At 35.5% G+C, this 20,933-nt stretch overlaps 1 protein-coding gene across 1 annotated transcript in view; it reads right to left on the reverse strand.

The window, feature by feature from the left end:
• TLL1 (tolloid like 1) overlaps window positions 1–20,933 on the reverse strand; it is a 76,270-nt gene that overhangs the window by 10,492 nt on the left and 44,845 nt on the right. The window contains exons 13-18 of the mRNA XM_029959453.1: window positions 18,105–18,300; window positions 16,394–16,519; window positions 13,857–14,017; window positions 10,798–10,978; window positions 4,121–4,246; window positions 2,676–2,803 (exon numbers count right to left, since the gene is read on the reverse strand). Coding sequence (XP_029815313.1) covers window positions 2,676–2,803; window positions 4,121–4,246; window positions 10,798–10,978; window positions 13,857–14,017; window positions 16,394–16,519; window positions 18,105–18,300 — 918 coding nt within the window. The remainder of the gene's footprint in view (window positions 1–2,675; window positions 2,804–4,120; window positions 4,247–10,797; window positions 10,979–13,856; window positions 14,018–16,393; window positions 16,520–18,104; window positions 18,301–20,933) is intronic.

Here is a 20,933-nt window from a genome sequence, read left to right on the forward strand (position 1 = left end):
CAAAAAGAGTCTCTATTTCTTGCATAATCAGTCAGTTCCTAGCAGATTTGAAAGAGAAGAACTGACACAGACTTCCCTTAAACATAACTGAATAGTTGCTGTCAATAGATTTCACAAATGATCTAATACAGTTGTTAGTATAATTAAATCACACCCTGTCTTCCTGAGACAAATACTTTTGAATTCCTACCCCACCATGACTACAGTCCTCATTTTAATTGTGTCCTTAATGGGAATGGTGTTCAGAAATGTTACATACTGCTTCTGAACATTGAGCCCCTTCTATCTATACCACTCAGCTGAGTAGATATGTTGGTAGCACTTATGGATAGCTGTCTGAATGGGACACTTCAGTCTGTCTCTTATAAACATCCGGCTGATTAGGTTGTGAAAATTGGTCTCTCTGCTTCACACATTTTCAAAACCATCTTTATCTACATGTTTCATTTAAAACTTCTGAAGCACATATCTATTTTTTCATAGACTTCTTAATTGCACTAAATGCTTAACTTTAGTCTGTTCAGGAAGATACTTTTCAATGATTATCAGAGTGAGAGCAATCACAACAAAATATTAGTTTCTGTACAAACACCCCTCTCAAAAAAGGAAGCACAACCCCATAATTAATATGGATTGCTACCATGAAAGAAACAATTCTCTCCTTGTTCAGTTTGAACAAATAACCTATGACAAATAAACTTAAATACAGTGTGAAAGTCCAAGAAAAAGTATTGATCCATTGTGGAATTATGGTTAATAACATACAATACCAATACAATAATATTATTGATATGGCACCTTGCTGTACAACACAATTTAAAGATATTATACACACCGAATTTAGTAATTGACCTTACTAGTTTGCACAGAAGAGCTGATCTCAGACTCCAAATCATTGAGATATTTTTGAAAATTCTATCTGAATGTTGAAATTTTGCCTGCTGAGATTATAAGTACTGGAAAAGCTTTTACACCAACGTGTCCATGCCTATGCCTGGTTGGCTTTGGTTTATTCAGCCAGAATGCTTGCTCAGAAGTAGCAGTAGGAAGGTCGACTGAATCAAAAACCTATTTTTCACCCTTGGAATGGGTAGAACATGCACACCGCTCATTTTCCATCCCCCACCAACTCCCCAGCATAATTTAACTGTTTTTTTTTTTGGTGAGCAGGAATCAATACACAATCTCACATCAGCACCAGCACCAGTAACAGGAGTATAGTGTTTAACCCCAGCCAGCAGCGCATTGCTCACTTCCCAACCAGTAGCACTGGGGGGAGAATTGAAATAGTAAAAGATAGAAAACTCATGGATTGAGATAATGACAGTTTAATAGGGGAAGCAAAAGCTGTACACACAAACAAACCAAAACAAGGAATTAATTCACTGCTTTCCATGGACAAGTAGGTGTTCAGACATCCCCAGGAGAGCAGGGACCCATTACACATAATGGTTCCTTGGGAAGACAAATGTCATCATTTCAAACATCCCCCTTCCTCTTCCTTCACCTCCATTTTACATATTGATCATGATGTCATATTGTATGGAATATCCCTTCAGTCACCTGGGGTCACCTGTTCTGGCTGTGTCTTCTCCCAGTCTTCCACGCACTCCCAGCCTCATCACTGGCATGGCAGTAGGAAAAGCAGAAAAGGCCTTGGTTCTATGTAAGTACTACTCAGCAACAAGAAAAGTAGCCCTATACTATCAACACTGTGTTCAGCATAAATCTAAAACATAGACCCCTACCAGCCACTGTGAAGAAAATTAACTCTACCCCAGCACAAGGGGTTAGAGTTTGGCTAAGGTCAGTAGTTATGAGATTACAATATCCCTTTCATCCCTGCATCAATATTGCCTATTGTTTCTACCTCTCTGAAGTAGAGACAGCTCTCTCCTTAACTTTATTTGCTCCAAAACTGTCATAAAATCAATTTATCAAATTTTAAAATATGTAAGGCCAGCTTTTTTTGTGGCTGTTCCCTGAGTACAGAGGGACAGTGAAGGAACACTGGGACTGAGCTCAAAGTAAAAAGCCCCCTAGGTAGGACCATGCCTTCAGCTTTGTACAGAGGCTACGTAACCTCCATAGACCTGTAAAGTTCTCTGCTAGCCTGTCTTTAGCCACCAGCATTGTCCTCAGCCAGCTGGACACAAAATTCATAAATCTAATCCAGTCTGCTCTTCTACTCATGCTAAAATTTGGAGCCACTTTTAAATGAGAAATCCAGATTCTTGGGGTTTTTGCATCTTCTTTTCCTCCTCAAAAAGTACAGACCAGAAATACAAAAAGTGTGTGTTAGAGGACTGTTCATAACTCAAATTTGGCTTTTTCTGGAGTTGTTTAAATGGCCTCTGCCACATTTATCAAAACTTTGCAGAAGTTTTATGAGTTGCAACAATAATATAGTAAAGTCTGACAGGAGGAAAAGTATTCCTCCTGCCTTCTGCTGTCCAGAATATTCCCAATCACTATAAACTTGAATGATAGCTCATGATATTGAGTAGTCCCTGTTGGCCAGAAATGGACAGGAGTCAGCAAGTTTCTAAAATAGTTTACCTCTGGGATGCAAACTGATGGTAAAGTTTAGTAACAGTTTCATATAATTGAGCAGTCATTTGAGAAGCTGGCTTGGTAGAAGAAAAGATAAAAAGGAAGAGTCACCAGAAACTCACCAGTTTGACCCTCTGCCCAGGGGTGGCACTGATTTCCCATGTGCACTCCTTTCTGCTGGGATACTTGTCAGGCCAGTTGGGACTCGTGATGATACCATTGGGACTGTGGATCTTCTGCTCACACTCAGCTGTGCCAACAGTGATAGCATCAGTTAGTCTGGAATTCTGCATTCAGAAGTAGCCAAAAAAATACTATATTTTTCAGGGCACCCACTGAATGGAAAGGATCTAGAGAAAGACAGGTAAGGATGCTCTTCAGTGTGCACAGTCATGTTCTTCCCATCAGGCACACACTTAACAGCATTAACCCAGCATGCCTGCTTATTGATTGCTGTGAAAAATACACTGTTGTTTACAACAGACGGTCTTTTTTTGGAAAAAGTATTATAAAGGAATAAACATAAGATAAATATTAAAAATGACTAAAATATTTTGATATTTCTCCCATCCTACATACAACTAATTATGTAAATCTATATGAAAAATCTTTCTACTCCAACTACAATAGAAATTTCTTGAACAATTTATTTTTTTCTGTTCTTGATAATTTTCATATTGCAGCTACAGAACAATCATTTTTATTTCTTAACAACAGTTTCTATGGATATATATACAACGAGAGAAGAGCTAAGACTAAACTGTATTTAAGAGGAACAGCTTAGTCATTCACATTGTAACTGAACCACTAGCACACAGAACTAAAAGAAGGCATTTTTGTATTTATTTTTTTAACAATCTCAAATTGCTTTCTAAATATCATTCTAAAACCAGTGAAAATGCAAATTATTCACAAAGGGCATGTCTTTAGTCAAATCAAATCTATGCTAGAAAACAATCTTGAGAAACTGCAGTAGCTTACATGATATTACACACTTGAGGTTCATTTGCAGATAATCTAAATTCTATTTAAGTCCCAAAGCCTATTGTTTCTTGGAGGTAGCCACACCTCGAGGCAGCCAACAGGAAGAAAAATGCATAGGGATTTGACTGGAACTTAGATTGTCTGAATATGTCCCCTAAAATAAACCTAGAAAGGGTAGATGGTTTCAACCTGACTTTGAGGAAACTACCTGCTACTGATAGGAGTAAATGACAGCTTTACCAGACTTCTCTCCAGAAACTCTACCCCTGTGTTTAATACAGCCTTAGATAATACTCTATCAGAACTTTAAACGTTCTACATTTCATAAAACTGTTAAAAGTAGCACTCTCTGCCAATGATCCCGAGTTTTCCAAACTGCATTCCTGTGGATGTCAAACTCAGCCCACACAAATGCTGGGGATGAAGGTGATGGGAAAGGGGAGGTGTGCTGGAGTGCTTAAACTAAAATGTCTAAGACCCATTACCAAGATACTTTTTCGTTTCTTTTGTTTGAAAGGAGAGCTGCAGAAAGCTTTCTGCAAGACAGTTGTGTAATCAACCATTCAAATACCTTACTACTTACCTTCTTTACAGTCGTGTTTATTTTCATGTAGCACAAATCCATTTCGGCACTGGCAAACATAACTTCCTACTGTGTTGATGCACTCATGCTGGCAGCCACCATTGTCCTTCGAACACTCATCCTTGTCTACAAAATACACAAGAAGGTCGAGTGAGCATCACAGCCAGCAGTAGACCTTTCACCGAAAAGAAAAAGGTTGAGCAGAGAGTTTGAGTCCAGAAAAGGAAAATCTATGGCACAGTCACTCTTCTCAGTAAGGCAGTTTCATGGTACTTAGTTCTAGACACTCATTTCTCAGCCTACAACCTTGCACCACAGCACAAAGAGTCTGTCTCATCTTTCTAGGAAATGAGAATTAGTTCCTGAGGGAGTTCCTAAGCTAGAACAAGGAGAGTTACCAGCTTTTACTCTTTCAAGTGGTCTAGCTGGTAAAAGTTTCATAAATATCCAAACTTTTACTTTACTTAACAATGGCATTGTAGTTTATGGACAACACATAAAGCATTCCAGCTTTACGCAAATTCCGCAGTTTAATGGCGGTATGTTCAAAGGAACACATAGGGTAAACAAGACTTTAACCTCCACATTACTAAACATGTAAAAAGAGAAGGATTTCACATCAACTTTTCTAATAAGTTTCTTTCTTTTTCCCCAGCAGAGTGACAGTGTGCTTAACTTTGAATGAATCTGGACATTATAGAACATCAGAAAAAGAAAAACATTTCTTTAAAAAAAAAAAAAGAAATTGGCATTAGTTAGTTCAAGATATACAATGTAGCATGCAGTTCTCTTTATTAACATATAATCCTTCAAAAGAGCTTTTAGTGTGTTAGAAATAAAGCAGAGAGTAGCAGAGGAAATATGACCTGTGTTAAACAGCTACAAATTCATTGCATGGAAAAAAGCCAAACTAGATTAACAGGCTGTCATTCTAACAAGAGGCCTCAGCTGCCACCCTTCTATGTCATTCAGCTGTTCCTGTTTTAGTGAGGCTGGTCCTTTTAAAAGAGGCAGACTGCTCCTAACACATATGTACACATACGTGTATATATGTATGCACATCCATATAACTATATACATATAGACACATATATATACATTCTTACATATAAAAATATGTCTATATATATAAATACACACATGTTTTAAAAACCCTGTATTTTACACAATGTGTAATTTCAACATGCAAAAGAGAGGAAGAAAAAGAGCAAAGAAACTGTGGTCATCGAAGGGGTCTGGTTTAACAGGTTTGAAATGCAGAGCATTTACCCCCTTCAGCCTTATGTACCTTGAAAAGCAGCAAACATTGTCTTCAAACAAGGGAGCATGATATTTCAGACTTTAGTAGGTATAATAAGAATTTCTATAGATTAGAAGACACTATGGATAATTTAATTCTCTTTTCATTGTTTTACTCATGCATTTTTTCCCTGTCCTTTTTGATGCTCATATTTAGTAACACGACAAAGGAAGTTTGCATTATATTTGCATATATATCATCTTCCTCTGCCAAAGTGTATGCAACTCTGCCAAAATGCAACACTTTTACCCATTGACTTGCAGGTCTTTCCATAAAAATCAGCTTTTACTTATAATACATGATGATAATGTACATTTATACATAAATTCTGCAAGTCAAACCCAAGCATCCACTGCATTTTGTTCTGTAAATCTCAAATCTGTTTGTACTGAAAGTTTTTGGAAGCTTTCTGAAAATGTGAACAGATTTGAAGATTAAGAAACAGTTGAAAACATAGGTACTTCATACATTCGAAGACTTATAGTTGTCATTTTGATGATGAAAGAAGCATAAAAGCTCCACAATGCACTGCTTATGCACTTTACAATGCAAGTCCCAAACTGAGGTAGTAAATTTATGTAATTTCAAACCAAAGTTATAATCTTTCACCTTTGCAAAAGTAAGCACCATCATAAATTAATTCCACATTGCAAGTGAAGAACAGTAACAAGCAATTGAGAAATTACAAATAATACAAACAAAAGTCTGTAATGTTTTTCCTCCTAAGAATTAGTTTGTAATTTTCCAACAAAATAAAAAAATAAAAGGAAGGCAAGTTCAAAATGCATTCAAGTTAGGCTTTCAAATACAGAGTAGGTGCATGAATTCAAAATAAAAAGCCCTGTTCATTTTCATCTTCCACCAAACCATGCAAAACATTCTGAGAAGTATTGTAGCATTAAATAAGCTTATATTCTATAAAATAATCTCTAATAAGACAAGTGCATAAAGCAAACAGTCCTATGTTGGATCTCCTCAGAAATAAAATAACGGACAGAAGGTAGAAAGGAGAAGTTTTGGAACACATTTGAACTACAATAATTACTTGTACATGGTTAATCAAGGATGCAACTGTTGAACAAGCCTTCCTCACACTTCATAACTGAGGACAGACTTTCTGTCAAATTGATTGCCCAGTTTCAAAATTCGTGAAAAAAACAATTAGTCTGCATTAGTTCCAAGAACAAATGTTTTGCCATGTAAAAACAAAGCCATTTGTTATGCTGACAGATGGAAATTAGAACCCCCAGTTTTGAATGGATACTTTCCTTCTTTTCTCATTTCAGTACTCAGAAGAGGGAAAGATCCATTCTCAACAAAATGTTAGAATGAATCATTCAGAGGACAAATGGTCGTACCTCTGAGACCCTCAGAGGCCACCAGTCTGTGATTAATACGTACTCGGCCTGAAGGGACCTGTATCAAATCCTCGCAAGATTCAAAAAGAAAAATTTTCTCTTTGCAGGCAGCTTTCTTGTCTGTGGAAAAAAATGTACCAGGATGGCACCAGAGATGAGTTTGTGCTCAAGGCCAGAAACATTCTAGCTTTCTATTTTTAATTGCTCAATGAATCATCACCCAAGAAAAAATGTCCCAACAAACCTTATTTCATCAAACATCATGTATCTTTTGAATGATCACGCAAAGAATCATGTTTATTTAAAACACTGAAGTAACTCTAAAACTTATGACAAAGGGAAGCAGTTTAATGACATATTATCACTGATCCTTAGGTTATCTTCTCAGAAAGATCACAGAAAAAAAATAAAGGGGGTGGTTTTTTTTAATATATATTATTAATATTATTATATTTTTGGCATTATTTTACACTGCTCTAGTCTTACAGGCCCAGCAGATTGCTAGGTCCTGCAGGGACTGACTGCTAGGTCATTGTCTTGTAACAAAAGTGGAAGAGAGAGACAGAGGAAGACAGAAAAAAAGAGAAGAATAAAACCCCAATTAGTCAAAGTTTTATTATTTATTTATTTAATTTATTTATTTTATTTATCCAATTCCAAAACTGTTTATTAAAAGTGTTAAAAAATTAATATATCATTACTTCCTAGTTTCCTCCCTTTATCCAATAAACTTGATTACAAATATACAATAGCGTCTCTGTAGATCAGCTAGATCCCGGCAACAGCTCCCAATTGAGCTTTCTTCAGAACTGTCCCATCAAATGAAAATTTTACAGAATACTGGAAAAAAAAGTTTTTCTCACTTTCCAGTAGCACCTGTCTGGCTGTTAACACTATTTTACAGCCAAAAATGTAATTACATGTTGTCTTGTATCAACACAAATACCTTACTAATGCAGGTCATCTGTTGCCCTATGTCACTGTTTGCTTTCACAGTTTATCACAGTAGGTTCCAACCACCCAAAAACTGCTTTCTGTCTTCTAAGCTGGAGCTGGGCCATGCTTTCTCAGCTCTAGCTGTGGCTGCAGAATTCACCACCAAAAGAGTTACAAAAAAAAGAGAAATTCTTTGGCTGTGCTTGGGGAACATATTACAGTTCCTAATCTTCACACTAATCTGACATACCCACCTTTCTCTCTTGCTGAGCATTGCTTATGCCCTTTATTTGTGAATAGAGTGCAAGATACAGTGTTTTACTCATTACATTTTTTTCATTATATATGTCTTTATAACTCTTTACACATATTATTGTGATTTAATTAATAAAATTGGTAAATGCCTCCAGCAAGTATCTAAGCATTTCTACCCAGATATCATTCTAAAAGTATTGCCTTCTGAAGACTAATATATATGTGTATATATATATATGCGTATATATATACATATACATATATATATATATAGGCAAAACCCCCACATTTCATCAGCTGAAAAGTTATCAGTTACCGACTTCCAAAAGTCAAACTGCTTGAAGTCTCAGGTCTGTTCTTCATTGATATTTCAGTAGCCTATTATGCCCATATTAAGGAATTCAGGGGTAAGAAAGTCTCAGTGTTTTCTGACAGCCCTAAGGTTTTTGTCTGATGAATTATTTGGAGATGACATGCTCTTTCTAGATACTTTATGTTTGGAAGTTTGATTTGTTTCAAGCATTAAAAAATTGTCAAATATTTTCAAATGGAGAAAGGTAACTTAGCAGAATAGAATCTGCTAGAAATTAGAAAAACTGGAAGAGAACTGAGAAAAAAGAAAAATAAAATACAAAGTATTTGGACTCATATGAAACAAGGAAAGAGACTATGATAAAAATGCATTATGAAACAGTAAATTTATATGCTTACAGAATTAAGGACTATTTATATCAAATTATCTCTTTTTTTTGAAGGGAATTAGATATATACTATATCAAGGACACATCACATGTTTCTATTAATTAAAAAAACACATCAGTTCAGATTTATCCCTGACTAATTAATTTTTTCTGGTGATCAGTGATGTAATTCAAATATTTTTTTTTTTTTCAATTACCAGGAAAATCCTGTTTTCACCTTTTGAGGGAAAGGTAAGAAAATTTTATCCAGAACTGAAAAATACAAGAGAAACAGTTCTGAAGCGTTACAAGCTGATGCTTTGTACTCTATGACTTATACTCTAGACTTTCCCCAAGATACAGCATTGGTGTGATTTCTTCCTAGAACTCATTCATAATAGTAAAAAAATCACTTAAGCAACCAATAAAATAAATAAGTACATATGTGAAGATGAACTATCACTTCAAAGAAACCCAAAATTTAACTGAATATAAATGTGTAAATGTTCAGCAAGTCCAGAAAACACAACTTCTGAACCAGAGTTTACACAAATTACAAAGCTATCATTGCCAATCTTATGTGACATAGCTCTATAGATCTTGAAAAGATTTAACAAACTTCATTTGCAGTTTTTAGAACTTGAACATACCAATCCTTACTTCTGTAAAAAGTCAAAATATGTGACAATTATGAGGCCTATATAAAATAACTTGTTGAGTAAGCATTTCTAGGAAGTGTTTCTTCTAGGAAGAAGTTCTGTGTGCACACATGTTTTTACTACAAATAGAAGGAAATCTTGAAAGCTTCTTGCTATTGTAAACAATAAATTTAAAAGCAAAAACTGTTACTATATGTAAAGATGGATCTGTAAGACTATGATCAGAGAAATGTGACTACTAGAAAAAAAAAATATACTTTAGAGAAGGTAAAATGTTTGTTAATGCCTTTGCATGAGATGAAACACCCTTTTTCATCTTTCATAATTGCTTAATAAAAATATTAAATAATAGGAAACATTCAAAGTCTAAACTGTTTGTCTTAGTTACTTTTTCCCTTTCCAAACCATCTCACTTATACATTATACTACTTACTACCTAGTCATAATGATGAGTTATTAACAGTAACCAATTAAATACCATTTCACTTCAGTTTTCATAAAATATTTTAGCAAAAAGTTGCTCATAATGGTAACATATTTTACTACATGCTAAGGATTCTCTAGATTCAAAAAAACCTGGGGCACAATTCAACTCCCAAATTCTTCTATGGCACATCCAGTTTAGGGAGGGGCGCAGATGGGACTGTTTTTTTGTGTTGTTTTACACAAGATAACATACCTCCCCATTTGTGTGTGTGTGTAAACACACAGGAATAGCACAAAGCAAAATTTCTCAACAAGCACTGAGTGGTATCCTGCCAGAGTCAGATTATTATATTCTAGTCTCAATGGGTAATTGCAGAGACAACTGTTGTGCAAATATTTCCTCACATCTTAAGCTTCACTCATGTCTAATTTTATTCAAGAATATACGTCCTTATATGATATAAACTTCCATCACTCTGATCTGCCTCAGTAAAACTACACTCGTAAATAAAAAGATTTTTGCAAGAGCAAGATCTTAAACTCTGTTCTTCTGCAAAACATTAAGAAGTGCAAAGTTTGGCACAAAAATACCCATAATGTTAAACAAATGTTGTAGCACAGTGGTAATTTCCCAACAAATGGAATATATTAAGAGACCTGAGTAGAAAAAATGCAAGTGTACATAGTACGCAACTGGTATCATATTACAACTGGGATTTGAAAAAAATAGCAACAAAACTTGTGATAAAAGAAATGTAACAAAAATGCAGGAATACAGTGAACTTACTTTCTTCCTCTGTATCCCACAAAGTTTATTTGCTTCTGCTGTTATTTAAAAAAATATATATATATATATTCATCTATTTTGTACAGACATTACAATTCAGAAGGGTATTTTAAGACAGAAGAAGGGTTTATGCTTATGTAAATAAAACAAATTCAAAGCTATCAGGAAAACCATAAACAAAAAGGTCAATCATTTTCAAACCAAGAGAGTGCTCGCTCCACCCAGTCAGTGGACACTCAGAGACACTCACAGGTATATAAGAGCAATTTTCTATACCTGAGAAGAAGTGTGCCTTGAAACCTTTTTTTGACACAGTGTTGTCAGATCGAAACTCAATTCGCATATTGTTGTACTGAGAGGTGATGACTTCAGGCACTTCTGTACCACAGAATTTACCGTGTAGCTTAGAATCAGAAGAAAGGCCACTACGAATCTCTACATAATCATATTTGCAAACCTGAGAAAAGAAAGGAGAGAAAAAATTTTGTCTAACCATAATAAAAGCATGAAGTTGTTTGCAAATGTCAGAACTGTGATTGGTATATGCTGCTTAATAATACATGACTGAAAACATTTGTAAATTCTTACAAACACTCACTGACTTTATGTAAGAACATTTTAAGGTCACTAACACAAAACTATACTATGAATTACATTCAAAATTATATTTTTATAGATACTCATCTCTATTTCATGTCTAAATTTCAAGATGCTTGGTAGTATTTCTATTTAATCTAAAAAGTAAACATTCCATTGACAGTAAACTAAAATCTGGAACCATTCACCCTAAAAATTATACCTATTTGCTTGCTATAAACGACATACCTTGAACCTACAAACTTTCTACTGCTTGCATCTCATAGATTTTTAAAAAATATTAATTTTCACTTAGAAACTTGCAAGGTTCATTTCTACCATAATGTATTTAAAACTTATGAATTTATTTACAAATATATGAATCCACACCATTAAAACAGTACATTGTTCTTTAACAGTAGCCTAGCTATAATGTCAATGCATGATACATGCCATTTTCATTAAAAGGTTAAAAATAAAGTAAAATAATGTAATAAAAAAGCCTTATGCAAGGCCTACTATTCATGATAATACTTTCAATGCATAATCCCTTGGCCAACCTAAAGCCTTCCACCCAAAAACTTCTAAGCTTCTTAGGCTCAACTATCAATCATTTAATCAAAAATGTCCCAGTTGTCTGCAATTAATAGCTTAAGAAAAAACAATGGCCAGGAGGATTCATATGGAGCTTATATTGTCCATTAAATCCAAGTTGTATTTGGTAAATCACAATTTGCAGGCAAAAAAGAATTGTCAGAGGAGCTGGAAGGGAACAATTGAAAAGGAGGTTTTGGCATTTGTTATTCTCTTTCCTTGGGAAAAATTGTCAACATTTCCAATTGCTTTTAATATAACACACCAAAGACATAGATTAAATTTATATTTTTATTGGAATAATTTTCATATATTGCAGAGTCAGAAAGTGACTAATTCAGTCGCAACTATTCTTATACAATATAAAAAACACAAAGATTCGTAAAACGTGAGCTACTGATACATGCTGATTTATATTACTGGAAGATAAATTCATAATAATGCATGTGATTTTCAAATACAGCTCACTACTTTTAATAAATCCCAGTAATTTCAGCAATATACTAGTGGTGAGTTTTTATGGTTTCATAGCTTTTGATCAGGTAAAGGTAATTTCAGATAGGTCTAGTCCTCTGTACTACACTGTATTGAAAAAAATTATACAAGGTAAATGTAAAATGTAAACATAAAATATTAAAATTGTAATAGTGGAAAAGGCATATTAAACTTGGCCTTAAATGGAGCTCCTATAAGAAAAAAATAATTAGAGTACTTGATAAATGTATACTTTTTTTGTCTGCACTCAGACAATATATTAGAATTTTCCAGATATTATATGTTTCTTCTGATTTTCACATCATTAGTACTACCTTTTAACAGTATAAAGCTAAGATTTAGTAGCACAGGAGATGATCAAACTGAAGTTCTGAATGTTGAAAAACATTTAAATTTTTTGAATCTGCTTAAGTTACATGTCTTGTATGACCTCAGAAAACTGATTTAACTTCATCATACCCGAGGTGTTTTCCTTGCAAATCTTAAGTACCAAGAAAGGGCAGGGGAAAAAAATTACGATTTGTTCAAATGGTAAATAAATTTTAATTCTCTGGAATTTTTAAGTTTTTATTACACCTCTTTCAGTTCTAGTAATAATTATAATAGGGCATGAGTGGAACATATATATCCTTGAAAGTTGGAATTTCATGATCTTTAGAACCCACTCCAAATACTAGAGAAAAAAAAAATCTCACATTGCTGCCTCTGCAAATAATTTTGATGTATTTTGGAGAAGGCATGTCTGGTTTGGTTCTTAGTTATAAATTAAACTGAAGCTTTTGCCCCTTTAAATCCCATGCCCAAAAGACAGGCCATCTTTATCCTAAATATGTTGTTACAAATTTGTTTAGTCAGAAATAATGTCCTGGGATTTGCATCCTTAATGCCATGTGAAGAACATGCATAGAAACTCAATGGCTACAGCACATTATGGCTGGAGTGTGACAAGGGAACTCAATGTTATGACAGGGAAGTGTCTACCAAGCAGAAAAAAAGATTAAAAGTTGATGTTGAAACCCGTATTTTATGTTTCTCATCCAAAAAAAACACTGTAACCCCTACCACTTTGTTTAAAGCTGTAAGGAGTATCCTTTACTAGATGAAGGGCTCTGCCCTGTCCCTCCTGCTACCTGGGGACAAGATCCCCCATGCCTTGGGGCTGATCAGCTCAAAAACTGCTGCTATTCTATTGTGCCTTATTTCTGGTACTGTTTGTTTTAAAATATTCCCCCACTGAGATTCTTGTGATTTAAATGCTCCCTCACTTCATTACTAACCACATCTTATGTGTATGCTTTGTAGTCAGTCTGTAAAGATGATTTGGTTTCTCCAGATTTTCTTCTCTTGAATTCTTTCCAATATTCCTCAGCCCCATTTGCTCTGTTTTACTTTGTTGATAAAAAAAGTCAGCTGAGACTCAGCAGAGAACATTTTTTTAAATTTCTTGTAATGCATATACATTTAGATGATATGTAAAAGAGAGCTATTCTCTCCATGTTTGTTTTGAAAGAATCCAGAAACAGTCCCAAAATGAAAACAAGAATATCTATGCTTATTGTCAGCATATGAAAGGTCAGCAAGGGTTTTATAAGACGATATCTATTTTCAAATGCTTGCAAAACTCTTCATCATGTAACAGATTGTGCAGCTCTTTGTACACAGTTACTTACTTCGTTTCCTTCTAACTCAAAAAACTCAAACTTCATTGAAATTCGGTACTGCGTTGGGGCGACCACCTGCCACACACAGTTTTTGTTTGGAGGATACTCTTTGGGCCACCCTGGTGTGGTTATAGTCCCATTTAGCTTTGTCAGGAGTCCTCCACAAGCAGCTGTAAAATTAAAAGAGCATAATTTCTTGACTGAAACCATGTTTTACTGTAAACAGAAGCACTCTGAGAAGAATCAGTCCTCTCATTACTTATAGTGCTGTAATGCCCAGACAGACTAATCAGAATCTTGTTTTATCATTCGTGGTGCAAACAAGGAGAAAGAGACAGCCCCTATCTTGAACAGCTTGCAGGTTTGTGAACAGAGATAAGTTTCAGGATTATACAAGGCGTTATCATATTCATTCTTTTCCCTTCTCTCCAGAGACTCTGGTTATTCTCTCACAGCCTTTCCCATGCAAGTCCTTTGACCTCACCACCCTCCCCAGGACCTTGACCACCCCTCTTCTGACAGACAGACTACTTAAGATGCATTCCGCATTTCCCCAGTTTCTCTCTGACTATTGATACAGACTCAGCCTTACCTGTCTCAGCTCATATAGCTGTATATGCCTCCCATAATCTACTAGATAGGGTCACTTCTTTGGAATAGCAGTCACGCACACTTCAGTCATAATTACTTTTGCTGAAGTACAGATGTTCAAGTAATAGAGAAAATGCCCCTTATTTTCAAATATATGTCAAATAGAGACAACCATACAACAGAAAAATACTGTACTATGTGAATGCAGTTCAGCTAGAAAAGGATAAACTCATTTATCTTTTCCATCTGTGTAAATTTTTTACATAAAAAAGGAAAGTAATGGGATTTGCAGGGGCTCTTGATCACACTCTGCTACACTGATACCATTACAGCACTATGGCAGCACTGGAAATCATCCACAAATCTTTCCAAAGAGCCCGAGGGGGGAAGATCTACTCAACTGCTCTCTGCTAACACTGAATGCTTTACAAACTGGCTATTCTTATCTAGCTGATGATCTCACACACTGCATCTACTTCATCTAACACAGTTGGGAGAACTCTCCAGTTACTGTGTCAAGGCTCATTTTTTCAACTCAGACTGGCTCCTGGCTTTCCATGCAGAATGCTTCTTGGTATACATGTAAAGGTAATCTGATGGGGGTGGGTGGACTGAGACCCTGGGTCACACCATAGCGTATCAAAAAACACCAGACATAGATTTAGAGGCTGCAGTCAGATGACACAAGATGTCCCCTCAAATGATACAGTCTGGATCAGGACAAGTACTGCCAGATTTCAGGTTCTGCTTTTGAACGTTGTTCTATAGATTGCTGAGGCAATGGTGGGGAAAAAGCCCCCAAACCAAAAGTTAAAGCTTTCTAATATGCTGTCATTGGGGGAGATTTGGACTAGAAGACCATCAAGCAAATTTCTTTGCTTGTTGACACTTCAGTGAAGCATAGGGCAAAGTTTCTAACTTCTACTCTGGCATCATGTGTGAATTAATACATCTAGCTCACTCCTTAAAGGCCCAAACTATAATTAGGACATAATGCTCAGTGTGACTAGATAGTGATTTTAGTTCAGCAGTCCCAAGTACTATCTATATACAGTGAGTGCCACCTGACATGGAACAATCATATATACACTTTAAGGGATAGCTCAGGGTTTTTGCTCTACAATGCACTGCAGTGCTTGAAGGGACTTTTGCTAGAGTTGCTTTACTGTTTGGGCACAAGGGAAGTATTCCTTTTCTGTTTTCTTTTTACGAGTCAAACAGAAAAGCTAAGAATAAATTTGTGGTATCCCTTAATTTATTGGTGTCTATGAATAAAAATCCAACAATAATTGGTGCATAATGATCAAGAGCTTATGTTTCTTTCCTTTCATATGAAATATGCATAGAATGCAAAAGTTCAATCCTATGTTTACAGCCTTCCACTTATCAGATTTTTATTTCTCCAAATGATTATTTGAACACATTTTTCTCACCCTGAGAAGTAGAATTTGTTTCCAGCAAGAAAAGTCCACAATCTGATCAGGAGTGAGAATGGTTTCTCAGAACTTTGAGGTGGACTAATGGATCCCGCTTTTTAGACCTGCCACTTCCCAGGCACACCCCAGCCAGAGGGATTGTTAAATACTCTGATTCTGAGACAGTGGCACATTGCTGGTAATTAATTGTCTCCTTATGCACAGTGGTAGACTTTGCTTTAGTGAGTATGAATAATGTAGTAAGTAGTATGAAGTCCTGCTTTGCATTGTTCCTGATCAACTAACAGCAAAATCCACAAAGCTAAACTGCTGACAGACATCAGATGTACATGACTGCTGCATTACTCTGCATTACAGACATTACTCTGGCACCACTACTAAAAAGGGAGCACTTGGTTTTCCAAGTTGGATTGCACAGGTCTGCCCTGCTAGGACGGAGCATATAAAATGTGTAGTATTTCATTCAAGCAATGGCACCCTGAGAGCTTAAAGAGCCCACAGAACAGCAACACACTGTACCTTCACAACTCTTTTTGTCAGGACCAAGTTCATATCCAGGATCACAGGCACACTGGTAACTGCCCAGAGTATTTACACAGCGCTGCTCACAGCCACCGTTGTCAGGTTTGGCACATTCATCTTCCTCTACCAAGACAGGGAAGAATGTAAAAATGTGTTAAATAATTACCTTCCTTGGCTGTAACTGCTGTATCAATATTAACCCAGAAAGCTGTATGCATGCCATTGTAAGGTGCACTACATAACACACTGTGGTTGCTGACTAGAGGATTTTCAAATGCTTAGGAGACCCGCAATGGGAAAAATAAAAATTTGTCCTTTGTAGGGTTTGGGTGTTTTGGTTTTGGTGGTTTTTTTTTTTTTTTTTTTTTTTTTTTTTTTTTGTGGTTTGTGGTTTTTTTGGGGGGGGGGGGTTGTTTGTTGGTTTTTTGGGGTTTGTTTGTTCATTTGTTTTTGGTTTTTTTTGTTGTTGGGTTATTTTTGCTTTTTGGTTTTTTTAACAATGCCTACTGACAGCTGCAGAACTAATTTGTAAGCACTTTGTGGGCAGCATACAGTAATTCAGACAGCCATAATCTAAAGGTTGTATAAAGTATTGAAAGAAAGACAGAAAATCCACAGTAGGGTCACTTGAAGGGCACTTTATCTCCCACAGAATCAATCTGTGCATTATCCTGAATTCATACTCAAAAACAGATTAACAGAATCCTCAAATCCCAGGTTTTCATTCTACTGATATTAAAGGGAACAGGATGAATCAGGGCAAGGGAAGGGAAAGGAATTGTGTATTCTCTCTACTAGCTCTGAAGTATACTCATGAGATTCACTGCTAAAATATTCCTCAGATGTTAAAATATTGTTTCCTTACACCAGGACAAGTAATTTCCTAGGAATAAAACAGAGCTCCCCCTCTGATGCCTATAGCCTTCAAAGTTATAACTGTTTACACTGAAAACTGTCAGTTAGGGGAAGGAAAGCCACAGTTTGTGTCTTTTCAAAAAAGCAAAAATGTTCTTCCGATGGCATGACCTGTATTTCAGGTGTCTTCTTGGCCACACCACTGCCAGTGGCTTTAATCGTGCCATGGGCAGCACAGGATGGGAATTACACTTCCCATACACCACATGCTTCAGATATAGCTGCAGTTGTATGGCACCTTCCTCTCCCCAAAAGTCATTCAAAATTGGTGGAAGACTGTGAGATCATTGCTCACTACGACTTTTCAGCTTTTTATTTTCTTGCTTACAGAAAGTAATAAATTGATAAAGCAGCCTAATGCAGCAAATGGATCAGAAAAAACCCACATAATTTAGACAAAAAAAATCCCAAACAACAAAAAAAACCCCCTTAACAGAAAAAAATCCATTTGCAATTATAATGTTTGTATTTGATAATACAAGTCAAAAAAAGCCACTTTTTCACAAGATTAGGTATGTTTCAAAACTAAGTTGATTAACTGAACCTGAAGACAGTAGAAAGTTGCAACGGTTATGTTCCTTCATTCTTTGGATACATTTTACAAAGAGATTCAAATACCTCTATTGTTTTGTTTTGATTATATTGTATCCTCGGTAAAAAAATATGCTAGAGACTCCAGAACTACTATTAGTAGAAAAAGATTGAGAAATATTTTTAATATCCTGTAATAATTTTTCTAGTACAAAAAGAAGTGATAGGCTGTTCACAAATCCCAATAAGCTTTAACATTTACCTTTAAAAAAGTTAGCTGCAAATCCTGCTTTGTTAACAGTTCCATCAGAAACAAACTTCATCCACAGGGTATTAGAGGTAGATCTAATGTCTTCTGGCTTGTCATAGCCACAAAAATGACCAATTAAAGGACTGTTTTCATTTGTTCCATCTCGAATTTCCAAGTAGTCATATGCACAGTTGTCATGTCTTTCAATCTGTAAAACATAATTATCAACGTGACCCATCTGAACCATAAATATCAAATATCAATCAGATAATAAACAGAACTGGACTTTTTCAAAGTTAAAGTTAGTATCTCTGTTTAGGGTTCAAACATCAGGAAGATGAACAAGTATCACGAACTTCTTTTAACTCTACTTGTTTTCTACAAGAAAAATTATTGAAATTTTACAAAGGACACAGCAGTCTAACTGGAAAAAAGTAACTAAAAAAGACACTCTCACCTCTAAGCTTCCTAATGTTTCGTCAAATTTCTACTCTGAGCCCAAGTCCTCTTTTCTCATGTACACTCAACAAGATTAATGGTTCAACAACTAAACAGGTCATAAATATCCACTGGTTTTGCAATACTAAAAAGCTTAATTTTTATTAATATGATAAGATTTTTAGACTCTTTCTTCATCCTCCACACAGTTACAAATTTTGCATTTGTCACTATTCACTGATGTTGCAGGGAAAATGTAAAAAATTGCTGTGCCTAAAGAGTTGGAGGCATCTGTAGGATTAGATTCAAACACACTTGTAAAATTATCAACTCTTAAGTAGTCAACAGAACAGAGGACAAAAAAAAAAAAGAGTCATAATTTTTCTGCAGCTGATGTGTCTGGTTTCCATTGCAGGATTCCTGATTTCAGGTGTCATCTTTTGACTTTCTGGGTCAATGAGTGAATCTTTTCTGTACTGATGGAGAAATCTACTGAAAATAGAACACTTGAAAATTTCCCTTCTCACTTAAACTTTCTGCTGGATGACATCCAAACACAGACTAATATGTGAGTGGGTATGTGTGCATTCTACTTGAGTAACAAACCTTGTGCTCTTTATACATAATAGTATTTGCAGAGTCAGTCAGAACGGGAATTGCACCAGTGAGGAAAGCAGTAGCAGCCCAAATACGACCCTACATGGAGCCCAGATAATTTATGATGCTTATCTTTACTGAGAGAGTATCTTTCCCAACAGAATTAAAAACCCTCATGAGCTGGGTTGTTTCACTGCCAGAATACCTTATGTCATTCATGTAATATAGCATCTTTGTTATAAAAGAATTAACTAGATCCAAGCATATTGGATCCAAGCATATTTAAGAATACTATTGTTCAACTAACTAGCTGAATCATGAGGCAAGTTTAGGAATGGAAGGGGATGGGCAGGGCAGCAGGATCACAGTCAGGTAAAAAGGGGTTGGAGAAGCCTCAAATTTCATTCAGAATATCCAAATTCTGTTAAAACAATAACGAATTCAAAACCAAACCCATAAAAATCCACATTTTATCTCCAGAGTTTTTCTTGCACCTAAGCCGCACAGTTAGCGCAAGTGTTTGCTGTTAGTCTGCTCTTATTGTGCATTATGACCAACACTAAGCTCAGTAACCACCACAGACTAAGGAGTTTTCACTTAGCATGCTAGGATTTCTGCTTTTTTTATGTAAAAGGGAAAATTGAGGGAAGGGACTGTATGATTTCATTGGAATTTAATGGCACTTATACTTAACATTTCTTCTTCCAACGAACGTTGGAAACGTTCTTTAACCACTTACATGCATAATTTTCTCCCAGTCACTTCTCTGGCACAAACCATATTGCCATTTATTGTAATTTCCTAGATGTTTCCTCAGGAATTGCCCTGGCTAGAGCTTGAGTGAGAGTGAGAAAAGTCATGAAGATTTGTGGTGCAACTACCTATTGCTTATTTGAGTGGCAATTGTATGTTTACAACTAACGCACTCAGGAATGTATCTACCTGAGCACTGGTAAGTTTTTGATAATACCAATTCCAAATTTTCATTAATCTAAATAATAAAGATTAAACACATTATATCATATTCCAATTTGAAACAAAGTCTCCTTGTTATCACTGTAAAAATCATACTGCACTCTGATGTAGAAAGAGGTGAACGGGTCCAAAGACCACTAATATCAGTGAAGGAATTGTGCATTTTCCCCACAGCTCTATGATCATTTCACTACTCAAGGCTTTTAATAAACATCAGTTTTTATCATGTTTCCATGTTTTATGGGCAACATGGAAATTATGATTATTTGCCGGCCCAGTGCGGCTCTGAGTTGCATGTGTCAAATTCCCATTGAGGTGAATTAGTAGTTTATTTTCAGAGGATCACTTTATTTTGGACAGAAGACAACAGCTAAAAATATATTTTGCATAGTAGTTAGTTTCTAAACTTCCTAAGACTATAAAAATCAACCAACGTACAAAGTACTATTGATTTTCAAAAAGAAAAAAAAAAGGTGGCCATTTAACATAATTATTTAATTTTAGCATATTAGTAGTGCAAATAATGCCATTATTATTATCAACATTATTATGTTAAGGGACTGAAGTGTTACTCCTATGTATAACACAAGTTATATATAGTATTGCGGTTTTGAGAAATTATAACTGGTGTTAAGGCACTTGGAAAAACAATGAAAAAGGACTAGTATAAAACATGCTTTTCTTATCTATACCTCAGGTTTTAAGATGTCATGATACTGTCATCTGGGAACACTGCTATACAAAGATCTATTATACTTGCAACAGTCTCTTATTCCTCCTACTTCCTCCTATACTTTCTATCCTTCCTATTCTCTCTCTTATTCTTCCTAC

The sequence above is a fragment of the Manacus vitellinus genome, unplaced genomic scaffold (assembly GCF_001715985.3).
Source record: "Manacus vitellinus isolate BGI_N305 unplaced genomic scaffold, ASM171598v3 scaffold_0_pilon, whole genome shotgun sequence".
NCBI lineage: Eukaryota > Metazoa > Chordata > Aves > Passeriformes > Pipridae > Manacus > Manacus vitellinus.